This window comes from Chaetodon trifascialis, chromosome 6, assembly GCF_039877785.1.
Source record: "Chaetodon trifascialis isolate fChaTrf1 chromosome 6, fChaTrf1.hap1, whole genome shotgun sequence".
NCBI lineage: Eukaryota > Metazoa > Chordata > Actinopteri > Chaetodontiformes > Chaetodontidae > Chaetodon > Chaetodon trifascialis.
The window spans coordinates 20,698,573-20,719,373 of record NC_092061.1 but is presented as its reverse complement, the minus strand read 5'-3'; the positions used below and the strand labels follow the sequence as shown (position 1 = coordinate 20,719,373).

At 41.1% G+C, this 20,801-nt stretch overlaps 2 protein-coding genes across 2 annotated transcripts in view; both read left to right on the top strand.

The window, feature by feature from the left end:
• Nucleotides 1–7,167, top strand: part of cfap299 (cilia and flagella associated protein 299) — a 67,770-nt gene extending 60,603 nt beyond the window's left edge. Inside the window, exons 5-6 of the mRNA XM_070965240.1 lie at nucleotides 4,376–4,505; nucleotides 7,031–7,167. Of these exons, the coding sequence (XP_070821341.1) occupies nucleotides 4,376–4,505; nucleotides 7,031–7,123 (223 nt within the window). The 3' untranslated portion in view covers nucleotides 7,124–7,167. The remainder of the gene's footprint in view (nucleotides 1–4,375; nucleotides 4,506–7,030) is intronic.
• Nucleotides 7,168–12,046: 4,879 nt separating this feature from the next.
• On the top strand, nucleotides 12,047–17,622 carry bmp3 (bone morphogenetic protein 3). Its single transcript, XM_070964791.1, has 3 exons — nucleotides 12,047–12,708; nucleotides 13,928–14,853; nucleotides 16,890–17,622. The coding sequence occupies exons 1-3, from the start codon at nucleotides 12,327–12,329 to the stop codon at nucleotides 17,079–17,081; spliced, it is 1,500 nt and encodes a 499-aa protein (XP_070820892.1). The 5' UTR covers nucleotides 12,047–12,326; the 3' UTR covers nucleotides 17,082–17,622.
• The last annotated feature ends 3,179 nt before the right edge of the window (nucleotides 17,623–20,801 follow it).

Below are 20,801 nucleotides of genomic sequence, written 5' to 3'. Positions count from 1 at the left end.
AATGCATAGGGAACCAGGAACCTGTGCAGGGAGCACCGTCATTGTTTCCACCAAATCCAGGTTCTCACACTTTTACTGGTCCATGTGTCTGGGTGTGGTGCCATCCAGCTGCTGGAGCTTTCTTTGTGACCAAATGTGCACCGACCGTGCAGTTAGTTGCCCTGGTGACAGTTCATATGGGACAGTGGGGGAGGTGGGTCCAATAAATACATCCAAGTAGCGTATGAACGAACTTCTCGGCATGGCTTCAAAAATACTTTTTTCACACATTCGTCAGTCTTTTTAATGTTCGGTGTTAAAATATCTCACATCTGTCCCATTTCTCTAGCAAAAGTAAGCGGTTCACCGTGGAATAAAAGTGGTTGACCAAAAAATGTTAATTGTTGTATGGCATTTTGGTATAAATAGTCACTGAACTACTGTCAGATCTAATTTACAAAGAGAAGAAGTATGCATATGTCTGAAAGCAAGTCTCAGACAATATAATTTTCCTCTGAGTTTTAAGGAAACAAACCTCAATTTGTATTTCATAATTGGGGCATTGCAGCAGTCTATTCTGAACCTGCCTCACTCAGCTCTGCTGGCAAATGGAGAAAAAAAATGCCAGACCTCTCGTCCTATCATACCTTATAATTTTATGCATCAGTGTATTTCCCCAAACAGTTTGGACTGTTCAGAGGCATCCAGTGCATGTGTTTCCTGGCAGGAGATGGTTGACAGATATCTGAGACATCAGCTGGTGTCCACTGTCACATGGTCTGAATTCATTGTATTTTATTGAATCAAAATATAGTAGAGCCTACAAGAAGGGACACCATGGATAAAATCTGCTATCTCTTTTGCTTTTGGCGTTTCTTTACTACACTATCATTAAATTTTGATTTACATAACTGATTTTCTGTCAGTTTTAATCATTTCTAAGTATGTTTGCTCTCTTTGACACATTTGTTACACTGATGCATTTGGCAGTTTTGTTTAGTTCTTTCAGGCTGATGTGAAAGCTGTTGAACAGACTCTGGTGCACACTAAACTAAAGTCAACTCAAAGTCAATCAAAGCAATTTAAGTCAAGTCTGAAGTCATTTCAGCCAAATGCAAGTGAAGTCTCAAATCCTAAAGATGAAGTCAATCAAGACCAGTACAAAGAAGTTTCAGGTAAATCAAAACAAGTCTAAGTCAAGTTCCAAGTTCAAGTCTAAATGCATTGTCAAGTTTAAGTCAGTTGCAACAAGACTAAGGCAAGTCTTTCAGAGACGTTCTGTAGTTTAAGTAATTTAAGACAAGTCCAAATCATGTCCTAAGTCAGTCATTTGATTTGAGACAAGTCATTTATCAAGATAAAGTCTATCAAGACAAGTCCAAATCAAGTCTTTAGTCAAAATCAGTCCCAGTAAGAAGTGTCTCAGGTCTCAAGTGATTGATGGCAAGTCCAAGTCAAGTCCCAGGTCTTTATGAGCAAATGACCTGTTCTGAATGCTAAAGTCTTTCTCATCTGTGATGGTAATAATTTTCAGATTTTTATTTCTTCTATTTTGATTTGTTTAGCAATGCCATTTTCATTTTTCAATGCCTCTGTTCAGTGCTTTGGTCAGCATTTGTTTTTTCAAATATGGTCTACAAATGGACTGACTTGTTTTTTCCAGAAGTTGGATCTGGGTCTCTGTGTCAAGTTTCTACATGGAGATCAATCTTTTCCCCGTATTCTGAATGACTGTTTTTGGGAATATGACAAATGTCCAGTTCAGGAAACCCATGTTGCCAGGATACCAGCAGTAAAGTCAGTCGCTCTCGTTATTGGCTGAAATACCTGGACCTTTTCATAGCTATTCAAAAACAGACCATTCTGCAAAAATATGTATTTACATTTCCCAAAATTGCATGGTGGGGGTCTGCGGGTTTTGGAAAGGCCACATGGGTAAGTTTTTATATTGCTTGTACTATATGCTTTCTTGTAATTTGTAGCAAGCGTGCTTGATATGTTGCAGTCAGAAAATACTTTTATGGCTCAAATGCAAATGGGTATTTGCAAACAGGTTTTATGAGCCACTAGAGATTATCTCTGAAACAGATCCTGCAGAAAACATCTTGACAGCAGCCAAACAGCCGAAATATTTTGCAGAGGTCTCACAATGTCAATATTTTGAGATGTATTTTACATAGTGTGGGCCATTAATACTTTATGCCAGCTGTTCATCATGTATTGGCTCCAGTAAAGCATCACAGCAAGTGAAATATAACCTGCAGCATGCTGGCACCTCTCCATTATGTTATGCTCCTATATTTACAACTTGCTGCTGCAGCTTCAGCCCACCCGACCCCCCCAACATAACGTACCTCTTCCCAGATTTACACTGAACCTCCTCCCCGAGGTCCAACTTTGTTCTTGGACTGAAATCTGCTGCTTTCGAGCAGTCGAGGCTCGCTAGTGCGACGTGGAGTTGTGTTACTTGTGATGTGAACGGCTGATGATGAGTAAAAGAATAACAATAAAATAACATTCCAGAACAATAAAAGAGCGGTAACTAGTCAGACTGTACGTAACGTAGTAGAGAAAAAGTTGTTTGCTTCATAAGTATGTCCCAAAATAAATGTGATGAATTAAAAACAGACTGGGGTAGTAAAGCTCAATCTGGCCTCAGTTAATGTTTTGATTTTCATTTATTTATTTATTTTTTAGACCAAATTCAAACCAATTTTGTGACTTGTGTCTTTGGTTTTCTCCTTTCTGTGTCTGGCTCCTCTGGACCGAAAGCCTATGCTGAATCCAAACTTAACATGGGAACAATGCAGTATTCAACACTACCTTAATGAGATGTTTTCAACTCCCAACCCGCCTCGTATTTCACATCAACAAGGACAGAGGTCTGCCAGGTTTGTGGCAGCAAATGTCACACTGGATGTTTTCCTTTTCTTCAGCAAACACGTTGCCTCCAGCAAACTGCTTTAGCGGTCTATAGTTGATCAATGATTTGACAGGTGTAAACATTTGCTTAATATATCACATGTTAATGAATCACATCCTAAACCTATTCATTTACCCTGAAGTGCCAAACATCTCTGTCCCTTTGACTCCGTCACAAAGTTGCACACTGTTGCTCTGCTGTATCAAAAATAACAGAAAACCTAAAAGCAGAGCAGGATCTAGTCGGATGCTGTAAATTAATCAGCCATTTATTTTGGAATTCAACCCTTTCTTTGGTTTCAGTTGCTTATTAGCCACAGCTTTACTTTAATGCCTGGCTTGGCGAACTCCAACACAGCGCCCTCACAATCAAATTGGAAACAGACCTTTACCTTCTGTCTCTCTCGCAAAATATACTTAACTCTGCAGGTTACTTTCTTTTCTGCAAAGCAAAGTTCTTTTATAACCTGCTGTTGAGAGCTGATATGATAACAATGGCTTAGTGACGCTCTGCGATCCATGAAGTTCTCTTTCCTCCATGAAACATGCTAAGTCGTGACCTCAATATGGCGCTTATGTGTTGTTTTAAAGTCCCCTGCTGTGTGAACCTGTAGAGGAGGAAGAAAACAGGATGTCAAATGATCAGGTGATCAGGTAGCAAACATAACTACCACTTAGGTATGCAATATATATATTACTATCATATGTTTTATCTTTTTTATCTTAAGCAGAGAAATTACACTCACAACATTTATATCCACTGTTATCCTCTGTGCAGACATTCTGTGCTGAAACATGCTGACCAAGTGTCAACATTGCTCGTCCTGTGAAGGTCTGCCACTTTGACTTGCACTCCTGCTTGCACCCGGTAAATGGAACCATGTCCCCTGTTTATCTTCTGTGTTATGTTACAGCGATGAGTTACAGTCCAGCCTCAAACAAAACTCTCAACGCTTTTGAAATTCAAGTGAAATTCAGTGACTGTTGAGCATTTTGACTTGCTGTGTACATTTAGAGCACGCAGCCACAAATGTCTGCAAGTGGGGTCACTGTCTATTTCATTCATCCTACATCCATACTGTAAATATGAGGCCCAGTTTAGACAGTGAAACCCAAGCACACTGAATGGATTAGGTGCATCTGAAACAGAAGACAAGAAGATAGACCTAACGTAATGGAAGTAGCAATACAGAATGGTGCTGGTTCACATAGTGTCTAATCTAAAGCTGACCTATTTTAACTGTTTTTATTTTACAACAAAAACATAGAACGATGTCGCACCAGTCCCCCACCCTGCCTGTATGCAACGGGTTTCACTCTTTCATTGAAATAAATGGGTTTCAATTTTGTTTTTCTTTAGCAATATGTCTGTGTGCAGCACAGCAAGCAAGCTGAGTGTTTAAAAGCACCTTAAAGCTTCAAAAATGGCTTCACCTCAGTCATCTAACAAGTGTTCTTACCTTTTTTTTAACAGCTACTACAACTGGAAGACACAGGTGTCCACATCCAACTCGAGCCCTAACTTTGAGGTGATTTATGACGACCCTAACGGCCTTCTCTTTAAGAACAAGAGGGACAAAAAGATCATGAACGTGGACCCCTTGGTAGGTTTTTTTGTTGTTGTTGTCCTGCTCTGTTTCTAAGCCCCAAGGAGACAAATGGCCGTGCTAATTAGATCAGTTCACCTGTTCCATGGCAGTAAAAATGTCCCAAGAAAGCAACAAGCCTATGGAGCAAAAAAAACCTCTTTTCAAATCCTTTTTGCTGCACCAAGGACTTCTTTAAAAACTAATTATGTTGTCCTTGTGGCTCAGGAAGCTAAGTTGCCATGTACCCACAACATCCTGTTTGTTTAATATGGTCTGGGACCTTTTTCTGCATTCCATTCCCTTACTTTCTCCCAGTGTCTCTGGTTTTAACCATCCAATGTAAAAATGTTGAAACTTTTAAAACGGTTATTATCACCTCTCTGCCAGCTTTGCTAATTGCCTAGTTTTTAGGGAGTCTTAATTAACCACATATCAGACAGTAATTTTCAGAGCTGGAGCCTACAGTATAAGAGAGGCAGAGACTGAGAGAGAGGGAGAAAGAAATCAGTGGGAGGGAGAGATATTTGCTTTCCACCTGCACAAAGAATGGAGGATCAAGGGGTCGAGACAGGTGCTTCCTCCACGCTCTCAGTCCGGCAGGGGCCCTGGAAGAAAAACGACTGACAGACTGTGTTTTTTTCTCTCCAGTTTTCCTCTTTGCTGGGGGGTAGGGAAGTAGTTGGTGGGGCTGAACTATTTTGAAATTGCAGACAGAGCTGTGGGGACTGCGTTTTTGAGGCCAAGTGCCAAAATGGCAGCACAGTGTTCTAGCTGCGGTCGAGCACCGCCCCGACCAGGCTGTCTATTAAAAACACAAGAGAAGGCATAGGAAGCCAGACACAGCAAACCACCCCTGTGCCCAGAGCCCAGCTCAGCTCAGCCCAGATTGGCTCAGCACGGAGAAGCGCAGGACCGTCCGGCTTTTAACCCACCATGAGCTCACTAGCTGCTCATGTGGCCGCAGATTCGCAGCTGAACCTTCCAAAATCAAGGCTCACATCAACTCATTTTGGGTGGTTTGTTTGTTTTTCTGCCTTTGTCATACTGTGACCACTTTTTTGTCATTGCCAAAAAGTGGGTTGGGGGATGGAGGGTTTGTCATATTTCAGTTATGACAACGGCTTGATTCAGTCTCAGTAAAACAGTGTTGTTTTTTTTGTCGGTTGAAGATGACATGTTAATGACACATTTCAGCTGCTGTTCAAAAAAAAAGATGCTTATCATTCAGTTCACCCAGCATTTCCCATTTTCTCTTAATGTGTCATTTTTTTATTGGTCTGTATTTATTTATGCTCTTGTGAACTCACAAAGGAAGACCGTCTGACTTATTAGGACAGCCACAAGTGTGTTTGAGGTAAAAGTGTAAATTGAGTGTAATGGCTGGCTATGGATCCACTCCCACTAGAAGCTTTTGACACACTTAGCCTTAAGTAAATGCTCCCAGCTGGCAGTGCCGTCACATCTTAGTGGTGGGGCCATGTGAGTTCTGACATGCAAAGTAACTGAAAACATCTCGAAAATGAACAATTACAGTCACTGTCAAATTATGCTGCACTTGGCCTCCCATTTAATACACCTCTTACTGTAAAGAGATGTGTTCTGAATATCTGCAATTTTGTTTAATTACCATTTTAAACCTGCATTAAGTGACATGTTTTATATTAACGCTGAGTCTAATGATTCTTTGTAATGGGAAAGGTGTCGTTCATAGTTCCAAACCCATCGAGAATTAGCATCAACTCCAAAGCTGTATGCAGCTTTTAGCTTCCTGTAGCTCATAGTTTTGGTTCTCCAGTTAAACAAAGATGCTAGAGTTGAGTCTTGTGACTTTTATTAACCTCTGTATGAAACTGTGTGCAGCTGTTCAGTCATATAGCTCAGATAAACACACTGTACACTACCTGCCCAGCACTGAATGGCAGACAGAGAAAGTTAGCAAGTGGCTTGTTTAGAAAGTCAAATATCTCTAACTTTGTGTGGAACTGCAGATCAAGCAAGCTGATTGGCTGATTCAGTGCCTGTCAGGAGGCAGCTTCAAAACACCACGCAAAGGGTCTCCAGACCTATTATTTGCTAATATGTTTAGCAGTTTGAAAGACCAGTGGTATGTTAAGAGTGTCATTGCTTTAGAGACTTTCTGCACTCTAATGATCAGAAAAAATGAATGACACTATAAAATCCTCGTCAAGGTGAGCTCAGACTGAAGATGAGGCAAATTTTATAGTAATAGAAAGAGCCACCTTTCCCTTTCCAGTCAATGGAAAGGAAAAGGTGGTGCCATGAAATGATGCAGCCACATAAGCTGAAAATGTTAGCTTGAACATGAAACTTTATTATCAAGAAGCAAAAAGGAAAGAAACAGGAGTAAAATAACCGTCACACACACACACCCTCAAGCACACTTCAGTGAACGAACACAAAAAAGGATTGAAGAAAGGTGGAAAATCACTTTGGAATTCCTCTGAATGCACCTTAATAGACTGCAGATAACACTGCACACACACCCCTGCTAACTGCTCTAAATCTTTGCTGGGTTCCAGTCTGGTCCTGGTGAGGACTCCAACAGGACGTTCCTGCAGTCGGACTTCTACATCCATGTCGTCATCTATGACCACAACATCAGGACAGTCTAAGCTTCAGAGGCTGCTGCCGACACATTCATACATATGGCACATATTGGAGAGCAATGGAAGCCTCTAATTTGACTGAGTTGCTTTAGTTGCACCATCATTTACAAACTGTTCCCCTCATATCATGCATGCCATCTGGGTGGAGGTGCCGCAGTGAAAAAAATGGCTTCAAACTGAGGAGGCCCAGAGGAAGAAGTGGATGGACGATTTTGTGACAGCAGTTTCGTTGCAAATAAACTCTGATTCTGTGTGTTACTTCAGGTTTCGTCATATATCCTCGTGACAAAATCATTTTAAAGTTTTTTGCCCTTATATTCTGTATCCTTCTTTGTGACCCAGTTTGGCTCAGTTTGTTTGACCTTTCCCAAGTAGCAGTCTTAGTTAGGGACAGGAACCTGCGCTGGGACCCCAGGCTCGTCCCATCGTTTGACCTGGCATGTTTTGGGCTGTTTGTCTAAACAAATTAAAGGCGTAAGAGCTTTGAAAGATGATGGGGGTTGCTTTTATGTCCTCCCCCAGGCTGCGGTAGCTCCAATTGGACTGGAAGAATGGGTAATGGGCTTAAAGCATTCCGCATGTTCCCAGATGGCAAGGCACACTTACAGGACATCAAAGTGCTCTATCATTTACATATTATTCATTCACTATGACATTTTTAATGGAAGACAACTCTACAAATAACCTACTTTGGAATTATTTAGGAAGTACAGAAGACTTTAAGCAACTTGCTCCCTTTTAATTTCAGGATTAACTTTTTTTGAATGTATTTATTGAAACACATGGTAGGAATCATTTGTCCCAAAAGTAACATTTTCTATGTCTATAAGATAACAAATTACAGGGTCTTTGTTATTTGTTCATAAATGTGTTGTCTGTAGACTCTGCAGACACACAGTTGGGGTTGGGGGGGGCACTTTTTCCATTTAATCGCAAAGAAAACATCCTGCACATGTGCCCTCTGGAGGCATTTTTGTACACTTATAACCATGGAGTACCTAAAAATGCAGTCACACAAATTTTGGTTTCTTATGATGAATGAAATCACCAATATTATTTCAGCAACACTGACATTTTTGGGGAAATGTGCTGATTTGCTTTCTGAGAGTTAGATGAGAAAGACTCTTCGCTCATGTTTATATGGTAAATATGAAGCTACAACCAGTTAGCTTAGCTTAGCATAAAGACTGAAAAGGGGGGAACAGCCAGCCTCGTCAAAGGCAACAACTGTACAAAAACCGAAGTTTTCATCTACCTCTTGGCAAGAAAGCAAAAAAGCGCATTTCCCAACATGTTGAATGACTCCTACATAGTGGCAGCCATAGTTAACATGCCTTTGTGCTCATTTCCTGTGCATCTATTCAGCTGAAATGTATTTCTGAAAGTTACGAGGTTCAAACAAGTGAGTTAATTCTGAAACAAACCTCTAATGTCACTCAGCCGCCCTGATACCAGAGCAGCCTTCCACTGGCTGCATCTGTTTGTCTGTTTTGACTGAATTGGACCCTGTTTGCCTCATTGAAACAATATGTGTGGTGACACTGGGATGTGGGTTCTGGTTCTGTAAAAGCAGGAGTTTGGGGAATGGGGGTCTGGTTTTGGGTTTTCTTAGTCAGTAGGTTTCTGGTTGTTGTTTTTTTTTTTTAAGAAGATGTAAGTTCTGGGCCTGTTTTTGGGGTGATGATGAAATAAACTTTGTCAAAGTCTTAAGGGGTTACCAAAACAATATGATTGACTGGACGGGAAGCGCCTTTTTAATTTTCTTTTGTCCTTTTTTTCAAATGTGTTTTTGTTGTTGTATGTCTGAAGATACTTTTTTAAATGTCTATTTTGAGCTGTTTGTGTTAAACTTGTCTGAAAAAACTGTTTTTCCCTTGCTATTGTCTCAACAAAGCGAACTGAACTAACAGGGATGAGAAGCACGTTCAGAGTTGGCAGAAGGATTGTGTTGACAATGTCATTTCCTCTTTGACCCCTTTCTAAAAGGCCAGATTTAACCTCAGGGTGAGGGCTGTAACAATCAAACTGTCCACCTGACTGTCTCACTACCTGCCCTGCTTTGTTTTTGAATGGGCTGTAACTCGCATTTGCCAGGTGGCAAACATTTCACCCTCATCTACAGCTGTTCAAGTTTATGGGCCGCAGCTCATTCGTGTGGCACGGTGACGGCGATGGAACGGCCCCACTCTGCTCGCCCTCCCTGGAAGTGGCATCAATCGTTCGAGCGCCAGCAGATGTGCACGTGTAAAACTCATTCAAAATGTTGGTGGGTTGACAAACAAGTATCGCTCATGAAATGCACAGGCTATTTTTTATGTGCCTTACCTCTGTGGAAGACCGAACCCTTTACAAAAAAAACAGGTTGCTGGAACTCGCCCACACAGATCATGTGTCTGTAAATAGTAATGATTTCACAGTAAAGTCTAATTTAAATGGTTATATCCCTCTTCATTTCTTTTATTGGGCTTTTAAGCTGTTGGGGTTTTAACTGAAGCGTGGTTTTATTAGTTTGAGGCCTGACTTGCCTCTAATATACACAACATGAGGTAAAGAGGTGGATTCAGACTAAACTGGGCCTTAGATATAGTAAAGGCATTCTATTTAGCCTTCTCTGTGTAACAAGCTCAGTTTCACCTTAATTGGATGTCTCTTCGTGCGTTTTTTTTTTGGTCTTTTTTGACACTGTTGCTTCTTTATGTGTTTGACACTTCATTACCAGCCATATTTGAGCCTTTGATGTACGCCGACAAAGCAGACAACTGAGCCAACCCTAATTTGAAACAAATAAGCATACATGTGGTGAAAATTCATACATATAAAAAATTACAGTGCTGAACAAATGAGCATTTTGGGTTGCCGCTTTTGAGGACTGCAGCCATGACATTTTGGCACTAAATTTACACGACTTAGATGAATACATGCTATCAACATATGAACGAGGACATGGCCTGGAGGAGGTGTAACATGCACCCACATGTTCATCCACCAGTGAGGGCTAGTAACAATGATGCAGTCCAGCTGACACATTAGACTTGTTTCCATCAAGGTGTTTTTATGTACATTTTGTTAAATATTATATTTGAAAAGCTTGCTGGAAATGGCAAAACTGAAAAAAAAAAAAAAAAAATCCAATCAGTTTCCACTATAAAAAACCCAAAGAAGAAGAAGAAGCTGTTTCCGCTTTCCTCTTCCTGGATATTCCCATAAAGCTCTTCATCCTTGTGATCTTCTTCTCCAGAAAGCATGAAACATGGCCAATTCTAGCTGACATGAAAGAACAATTGCAACTTGCCCAAACAAAACAAATTCCTGCAGACCTCTCCAGTTTTCTGTAAGGTGGCTAAGGCGACTCGAGGAAACTACGCTTTGCATAGCCAAGTTCATTCTCTCTAACCCAGTTTATGGAAACTGATTGATTTACTTCCTCTGTTGGATGAAGTAAACCTCCAGGGGTGTGCACCTCAAAATGTTAAGCAGGTCTTAAAGGATGGGTTCACATTTTTTTGTGTCTTAAAACAATAGTCAGGTGCCCATACAGCTCATTGAAAGCTTGCTGTCATCATTCCTCCTACTGGTCATTAAGAGATCCATTCCAGTGTAAGTGATGGGGGACAAAATCCTCAGTCTTTGGTCTGTGCTCCAAAGTTATGGTCAGGGGCACCTGACTTCTTTGAAAATCCTTTAAAATCCATGCCACACTGAGATTCATGAACCTGCATGTACCAATTTACTCTTGTGTTTGATCATTAGAGCAACTTTGGTCCAGTTTTAGTCCCCTTACTTCAGTAATGCCACTGGTTTATTTATTTTCTTTTATTGAGAAGCATTTTGGCAGCAGTAATCCAGCAGTTTCCACACGTAAACCTCTCCATCATGTGCATCATAACAAATACACATTAGGTCCAAGCAGTTATGAGTCCTTACTTCATTTTAAATGTCAGGAATATTATAAAAAGCATGTTTTAACATGTTTTTTTGTCATTTAGCCTTTTTTTCTTTAATGTTTGTTTTATGGGTTACAGTGCATTGATTGATTGATTGATTGATTGATTGATTGATTGATTGATTGATTGATTGATTGATTGATTGATTGATCCAGTCAGGTCCTTGCTGCCTGCTGCTTTCGCTCTGCTGCTGCTGCTTTGCTGTTGTTTACATTTGGTCGCTCCTGCCCATCTCCTCCCAGTTGGAAGGGTTAAACCCATTCAGTTGACTGCTATGAAGGACATGGCATGCTAATATTATTGCCATCAGATGTCCAAGGGCGGGGAAATGCCCTAATCATTTCCTCACGAGTGCCCCTGAAAGAGAAGCCCTGTGGCTTGGGGTGGAGGGCGGCTGGATGGGGTGTTTCAACCCCGCCTGGATGGGCTGTTTTGGGGGACGTTCGGGAGGGGGGGTGGGCACAGTACAGCATCCGGATCGGACCGTGATGGTACAGGATGTGTGTGCTTAACTCCATTGAACTAAACTAAATAGGGGAGAGAGCCTTTAATGCCCACAGTAAGCCGCTTCATTCAGCAGCGCGGCCCAGACGCACAGCTCTGCGGAGTAGAAATTACGCACGGAGGGGCTGTTCTCTGGCAGCAGTTTAGATATTGAAATCAGTTCAATAAATCGGCGGAATGTCCTTTAACGATTTTTTTAATCCGTCTCAAATCATCTGACAAAATAATACCCTCCTTCAGTTCTTGATAACATGAGATAATTTATCCTCAGACTCAATGTGCGTAAAAGTATCTTGAACGGGAAACTCTCTCTCTCTCTCTCTCTCTCTCTCTCTCTCTCTCTCTCTCTCTCTCTCTCCCTCCCTCCCTCCCCGAGTGTGTGTATGTGTGTGCGCGAGGAATACCCAGCTGGTCCCACAAGCCCTATAATACCAAGCACAACATGCTTTACCTTCAATGAAAGCTGAGACGGAGGGACGGTTGACTGCTGGTCCTGAAATCAGCCCAGAGCCCGGATACAAAACCAGGAGCGTCGCTGTTTTAGAAGCTTAGTTCTCCCACATCTGCCCCAGTCCACCTTCTGCTGAGCGCCGGGAATTTTATCATTTACTGACTGTAGCACGTTTAGACCTGCAATTTACCAGAAGTAGAGAGGCCACTTGGATAACGCTCTTATTTGTTCCTGCCCACCTCCCTGTCTTGCTGTGACTGGTGTCAAAGGTGATGGTATCATTTTCAAACACAGGGCTCCTCTTCGGGTGATGGTATGTCTTTTTGGAGATAGGGACCACTTTTGGAAACGTGCTAGGTTTTCTACAACTAGGCCTGTTAATTTTTTCTGCTGCTACCTCCGCTTTGGCTCAGGCATGGCTCTCTACTCTCGGGCTGTGGTCGTGCTGCTTTACGGATGGAGTTATCTATGCGTTGGATACTGCGCGATGCTGAAAACAGACAATTTGCCCGAGAGACGAAAGGTGGATTTTACGCATTCGTTGAATAAAAAGCACCCCGCGAAAGACGACCAGGATCTGCTTTTACAGGATACAATGACGGAACACATGCAGATGCTTTACGCCAAGTACAACCGAGCTGGATTTCCCTTCAAGGACGGCAACACTGTCCGCAGTTTCAAAGCGCACTGGGGTAGGTGTCCAAAGTTTTACGCATGTTGACGGCACTGAGTTCTGCCAGTCTAGAAAGGGCATACATGTGTGTCTTGTGGTTTGACATTTTCTACAACTAAACTTGAGTCTCCTGCCTCGCTCAGTTGGAAATACTCTACACGTGCACCGAGCTGTGTGGCCACAGAATGCGCAATTTAGGATTTAGTATTTAAAAGCACAAACACAACAAGAATCTGTAGAAAATTAGGTTTTGAAGACCAAAAAGAACCTACAAAAACTCTTTAAAATTGGTGCAATTCACATGCTGGTTTACTGAGCTGACACTGAAATACACCTGTTGATCCAGTCGTGGAAATGTCATCAACCTGTTACCCCTTCCCTGTGCCAGGAGCAAAGATTCTGCATCAGATCTCTGCATGCAACTCACAAACGTATGCCGGCACAATTGTTTTCACACCTTGAGATTTTCGTGTCAGATAGTCCAGATAGATTTTCCCTCGAGCCAGCATCTGGCAGCTGCCCAGCCTGGCGGCAGAACTGGAGGCTTTTCACTGCAGTGAGCCTCTGCGTTTAAGGTGCTTCTGTTAGTGTCTTCTGCGACAACTTTTAGAGTAACTTCAATCTTATTAAGCTCAAAATTGCATACTGGCTACGCCGTGTTATTATCACTTGGATGTGGGCACCATTAACGACGACCAGTTTCCACATTGAGTCAAAGTTTGTTAGATTATACTGCCTCCTATCGTCTGATAGCAGTATGTCATAGCATGTAAAGGGTGAGTTCACCCAAATTACAAACACATCTTCTCAACCCCTCAGTGGAATCTAGTCGTGCAGATAGTTTTGGTTTTGTTTGTCCAGGTTTGGCACCCTGTCCTGGTTACTCTGGATCATCCACAGACCACACTGTGGAAGGTTTTTAGTGAAACTATTATCTTTGATGAAAGAGTGCCTGTGGATGATCCAGAGTAATGGGGAAATTCTGGGAAGAGATAGGATTTGTGTTTTTTAAGTGTAATGCTTGAATGCTTTTAGAACCACAACCCAAACACCATTGTATTGTGTTGGAGGAAAAAAACTTAGAGACAGAAATGTCATAGCCTGGCCAAATAAAACATTAGATCAGGAAAACGTGCATGTTATCATCATTATTATGTATTTAATGAATACAGGTGTGGGTGGTTTTTGAAATCCTGCATGTTGCATTGTGTAAATAATATTACTCATTATATACACAGGTACAATAAACAAGAATCAGCTGCAGATTTTCAACCTCACCTCACTCACCAAGTCAGAAGACGTTCTCTCAGCCACTCTTCATTATTACATCGGAGACCTTCAGAACAGCACTCAGGGCTGCTCCAGGTCCAAAAGCTGTGGCCGCCATGGCCCCCGGAGGCACAGCCACATCCACATGGTTATCTGGAGTTTCGCCTCTGTGGATAACAAGATGAGAACTCTCGGACACTTTCGGATCAATGTGTCCACTCTGTACAGGGACTTCATATCTTGGCAGTGGAAGGACATAACTCGTGTGGTCAACCAGGCCAAAAACCATGACGAGCTGCTTATTGGGATTGATGTGGCTTCACAAGGGCCCCAGCCGTGGAGGAAGCTCCTGTCAGACCGCTCACCCTACATCCTGGTCTACGCCAATGACTCGGCCATTTCAGAACCTGAAAGTGTGGTAGCCACCCTCCAGAGACATCACCCGGTGGGAGGAGAAGGCTCCCTGTCGCACAGCTTCCATAAACTGGGACTGCGTGAGCGAAACAATACTGAGCAAGAACAGCCACAACCCAGACACAAACGCTCGGTGAACGTTCTGCTCCCCTTGCAAAACAATGAGCTTCCAGGGCCCGAGTATCCATATGAGACCACCGGGTGGGATGAGACGAGTCCATACGAACCTTTTGAAAACAAGCAGGCCCGTCGGCCACGTAAAAAGACGCGCAAGAATCAACGGCACAAGATGCCCCTCCTGCAGTTCGATGAGCAGACGATTAAAAAGGCGCGGAAGAAGCAATGGAATGAGCCCAGGAACTGCGCGCGGAGATACCTGAAAGTGGACTTTGCCGACATCGGTTGGAGTGAATGGATTATATCACCTAAGTCGTTTGATGCCTACTACTGCTCAGGGTCCTGCCAGTTCCCCATGCCAAAGGTGAGACTTGGAGTCTTGTAGTGCAATGCTGCAGTGGTTCCCAACTTACTGGATTATTTGACCATTTCAGTCTTCTAAAAAAAAAAATTTGAATAAAACAGGAGAAAAAAATCAGTCACAGGTTGAGCTGGTCATAACCCACAGTCATCTGCAACTTGTGATAAGTGGTTCCAAGTTGACACTGCTTTGCTTTCAGGTCAGGATCCGCTACGCTAATGAGTTATATTTCCAGCACTTCTTGTAACCAGCCATCGTCTTTTCTCTGCTATTGTAGTTAACAAATTGTAAGATAAGTGGTGGTCATTGCCACTTTTTGCACCACAACAATATTTCAGTTTTATGCTTGCAGGTTAATTTGGTGTTAACCTTAACCTATACTTCACCAAGTATATTAATGTAAATGTATATAAAAATATATTTTAGATGCTCTGATTCAGATATATATTAACTGATGCACACGATATCACCAGAGGTCAGCATACAGTACATAAGACTTCACACATCAGTCTGCATATTTAACATTCAAAAACTGTGCTTTTTTCAGGCAGTATGGTATTTATTATATAAATAAAACAGGCTGTGTTGAGCTATCAGTGCATCTATCCATTAAGCTCTCAGTCCATCGTTTACTGTTGCATTTACTGTAACTGTAGTATGATCACTTAGATAACATTTACATCAGAAGTTCCTGAAGCCAATCTGTCTTGTATTATAGATAATAATACAAGTTCTCCATGCTTTTATGTTCTATAGTATATGTTAGGAATTAAGATCATTGAAGGTACTGTGAAGCCCTACTGTACTAAACAGACAGTAAAACTGGTCAAACTACAGATGATGTAATCTAAACTGCTTTGTAGCAAAAAGTGAAAAATTGTCCTTGCACAACTTCCTGGGAAGTAGGTGGTTGACCTTGACATCGAAAATCAATAAAACTTTATAACCATGCTGGAGAAGGAAGAAACTCAGGTAATTCATGCCAGCTTTAACAGTCTTTCTTCAGGTGGCGGCAACCTGACATATGATTTTACACGTTTGAAGGAACATAGAAAGAAGTGAGAAAACAAAGAAAGTTGCGCTTCAACTGATGTTAAACATCAGCTCCCCTCGTAGCTTGCGACCCTGGTGACAAGATAACATCACAGGTATTTTAAACATGGCCGGAATGCACGAAGTCCATCCACTTAATTCATTACCTCGGAGTCACCGGCCTTTGTAGTCGGATGTAATTAGTCCCAGAAGTAGGGCCTAGGGCGAAAGCAACCCCCTCCCTGTCCTGCAGGTTTGCTGCTCAGTCAGACAGGCCTGTGATCCTGTGATGTTGCTCCTCCTTTGTCAGGCTAAAGCTTTAGAAGCTGCTGAAGGCCTACGATTAAAAGCTGCTCTGCCTAGTCTATTATGATGTGTGGGAAGAGCCCTGTCACTTATTGGATCCTGTTAGACATGAAGCGGTTGATCAGGTGTGGGATGTGTGAGGGATAGAGCAAGCATTCAGTCCCTCAGGTTTTGATCTACCTGCAGCTGCTTGTTGAATGCTCTGGGTGATAGTCTGTGTGATGGATGTTGTAGAAAAAAGGACCTCCATAAAAGATGCTCTTGGTTGAAGATTTGGTATATTGTAATTTTCGCTCTTATTTCCATAGATTTGTCCATCATTTTATTGGTTATGATAACACAGTACTAACAAAATTGAACCAGGAACTTGACGGAAACTGTGACGGATGACCATTTTGGCTAATAATTATATCATTTGCTTTCCTTTTCTCTTCCAAATAAGTCTGGTAAATGTGTTTTTTTGCCCCAACAGACTTTTTAGTGATGGCACGCATCAAATTGAGTATTACTGAGAGAAATGATGACCAAGACTATGACAATAAGACCTATATTGTTAGAAACCCTCCCTTTGAGTGCATCTAAAAAGAAGTTCTGTGATAATATGCAAAGCAATCACATTCTTGTACAAAGTACAATCCAATCAGAGGCAGATGTTTTGCTTTTAAAGAATCCTTTTTAATCTTTTTGTTCCTTTGCTTTAGGCTCTGAAGCCCTCTAACCACGCCACCATCCAGAGCATAGTACGGGCAGTGGGCGTCGTCCCAGGCATCCCCGAGCCGTGCTGTGTCCCAGAGAAGATGTCTTCCCTCAGCATCCTCTTCTTTGATGAGGACAAGAATGTGGTGCTGAAAGTTTACCCCAACATGACTGTAGATTCTTGCGCCTGTAGATAGTTTTTTTTTTTTCCTTCAGTGCCTGTTCACATAAAGCTCATGTCATCCAGAAAAGCAAAAAAAAAATCAACACATGCAGCCAGAACAACACCCTCTCCTCTTGTTTCTTTAGTCATACGCTCATTCACTTACAGACACCCGTTGAAAGCAACTTATCTTTTGCACTGGAGGAGAGTGCTTCCTGTTGTTGCAGGTGAAGAGGAGACTGGTCTGTTCAAGGCGACGAATGGATCATGTGAGTTATCCTCGTGGAAGATAGCTGGGATGGAAAGTTAAATCTCCATGCTCCAGTGTCTCCACCGGCACCACTCTTTATCTTTCACTGTCAAGATACACAAATACCAACGAGGCGTAAGAGAGACTAAAACTGAAGGAAAAATCACTTTTCAGGAAAAATGACCTCAGTTTGAACTGATGCCTCTGAGGGGGGCCGTTCTCATCTTTCTCTCCTTCATAGCTTGAAGTTGTCTTTGGTCATTACCGCAAAGTCAGACTCGCACTTGCATGGATTTTGTTACTATGTCTATGTTTTTATGTCTGTACTATCACTGTGTTATTCACTATATGAGAAGTTATTGTATAATTATTGGCTTGGCTGCTATAGAGAGATATATTAGATTCCAAAGCCAGAATTATGATGTAGGCGGTACAATAGATAGCCATACACGTTTGTGTTAGATCACTGCTCCATCGTTGTACAGAACCCACATTTTAAGAGTTTATTTTATGTGGAGGAGTAAGCTACTTTTCATTTGTGGTCTTCATTAACATTTGGAATGAGGAGTTTTTGAGGAGACCCTTTATGCCAGTGCTTTGCCAAGAAAATGTTCAAGCTTTACCAATAAACTTCAGATTTCATTTTGAAAGATAAAGGGATAAAGCATATCAAAATGACAAACTACTATGTTGAGCAAGGGTTATCACAGTGTTTTTACTGCAAGTGTAAAACCACAGGACTCCAAAAGCCACTTGATGCTTGTGTGGAAACCTTGAAGCCTTTGTTGGATGTGATAAGTTCAGAAAGAAATCAAATGCATCGTTGGACTTGGCAGGCATTGACGATTAGTGCTAGTGGTTTCAACGAGCCTGATATCAAGCTGATCTTATTTGTTGTTGCCATTACATGATGTGTAAGTTGATGTATCGTATTTACAGCATAGAATGACATTTATGAAGAAAAACTATTATAAACTGCCAGAATGCTTCTAGAAATCTGCATTTATCAACTAAAATATCAAGAAAAAAGTCAATATCAAGTCAATATACACTGCTGGTCTGGAATCAGTTTTGCTTTACATATCCTTAAGGCTCATTATTTTTGTTCTTTACCAGTTTTCATTGAAAAATACCTGGATGTTCTTAAAGGTTGATACTGGTTTAAAATCATATTTTCTCCTGGATTCCATGTTCTTAAACATCTAAAAGCTGTTGTCTTTCTAGCTCCAAGAAAAAACTGCTGACTGTAGTTTACAGTAAATGGAGTCTTCTGGTGGCAAGAACAGCTCTTAAAATGCTTCTGCAAATAGAAATAGAAACAGAAAATGAAAATAGAGAGAAAAACAAAAATGAGCTATGCATAATGCACATTAACCATGAATTGTGCTGCGAGGATTTTAAAACCCAGTTTTCAATCAGATTTTTCATCTGATTTCCAGCAAATTCCCATTATTTCAAAATAAAAAACAAAACTGATGAGCAATACATGTAATATATTGAAGGATCAGGGAGAGCTGATCTGTTTTCCTGGGTCGCATAAGCCTTTAATGTTACTGTATTTTACATAAATCATGAGCAGTGTGGTATTTGATCGCGTGTGCTTTGCGTAAGTTCAACATTGAGCAACAGGCACACCTGGATGAGCAGTTATCGTGTTGTAACGCTGCTTTGGTTTGTGCATTATTTTCAAGAGTTCATTAAACCAAATATTTATTCAGAGCAAATAGACTGAATTATAGCAGCAAACCTTTTTCTATAGATTTGTACATTGTTTTTGTATATAGCTCACAATATGTTGATGACATACTGTTGTCTCTTTGAGAATGAAGTGCCTTTTGAATGGGTGGATTTCTGCTTTTCCAAAAGTTTGATTTGATTCATCGCCTGTTCAGAGGCTCTCAGTCATTCAGAGAACTGAGCTTAGTTTGTAATGAAGCTCAAGTGTAAGCAAGCAGCTGAGAAGAGTTTTTATGGTACAAAATAGTCTTCAGTGAGTGAACATAGTGCATATTCTTTTGATAAGTATGATCGCCAGTGGAATTTATTCTAAAATGTATTTCAAATAATTCACTATTTTGATATTTCAGAGACATTTATTTTGTGTCAATAGCTAAGGGCAGATTTTTTAACTTTATATATTTTGTACTGACACTTTTTCCACTGTGTGCTTCCTCAGCTCGTGCCAATACAGATTTCAGCAGTTCATGCTGTAGAATGGAGTGGCTTCCTCTGGTTGTGCCAGTATGACTTTGCAGACGTGATGACTGCTTATGAGTCGTTTTTGGAGCCTGTGCTTTTGCTGCATTTCAGACTCAACCCGTTTCTAAACTTCACTAATGTCTTTTGGAGAGCAAGTATCAAATATACGGTGCAGTATATCAGCAGTTTATCAGAGCTTACTCCACTTCACTGATCCTATCTTGTAAATGTTATGCTGTAGGTAAAAAAAGAAATGCTTGTACAATAAGCTTCATAAAATATATTTGTATATGGAAATGACCTTTAACATGCATCTATTTATTATCTGTATGTTGCATATCTTGTAGAGGTGTGGTCTGGGAAAGGGGGATCAAAGCTCTGACATGTCGATGGTCTTTATATCTGTGATGGACATTTGTCACTACTGATGTGAAAGTGTGGTGAACTGTTTAAAGGTCTCCCCCCTCAGAGCTCTGACCATCCTTGCAAAGCATTCAAAGAAATGAATAAACATATGCAAGACTCAGATCTATCAAAGTTTTTTTGGTTTCTAAAACTGAAGGTTTTGAAGGGGAGTAGCACAAAACAGCACATGAACAAAACAAAATACTCAAAATCTGCTTCCTTTATACTCTCCCTTTGTACCAGTGTGCATAAAATACAAGATTACTACTTTGTTGGTCTGAAGCTTTTACATACTACCCAAAAAATGAAAAATGTGCATTTTCTTAGCAGGTACAGCATATATTTCGTAGGATTGCAGCAGTAGCTTGCTCATAGGTAGATCATACACTATGTGTGCTGTAACAGCCTAAATTGTGTGCATAAAATTACAGGATCTACTGCACTACAAATGTTTTAACCCCAGTGCCTAAATAAAGGCTAAGAGACACTTGATATCTTCCAGAGCTAACAATGCTCTGTGAACATGAGCTCTAAATATATTCTGAGGCTTTGAACAGTTTGGTTCCATTTCTGTATTTGTAAAACTTTATTTTGAGGTACAATTCAGTCATGAATCCGCACAAGTCAAGCAGCAGGCCATTCTGGTGGCAGACATTTCCACTTGTCATTTTGGTAAAGCAAGTGTAATGACACTGATGATGGAAGTTTTATTTAGGAGTCCTGTAAACCAGCATGCTCAATGACAGGGCTGCTCTGGTTGCAGACGTCTCAATTGTTGCCCAAAACTTTGATTTCTTCAGTGGTTCAAATATTACTCACTGGTGGCCGTTTCCCTGGTTGGAGAAACAACCAGCCAATCAGAGCTTTGAGACTTAAGACTTAAAACTATGGATGTCATCT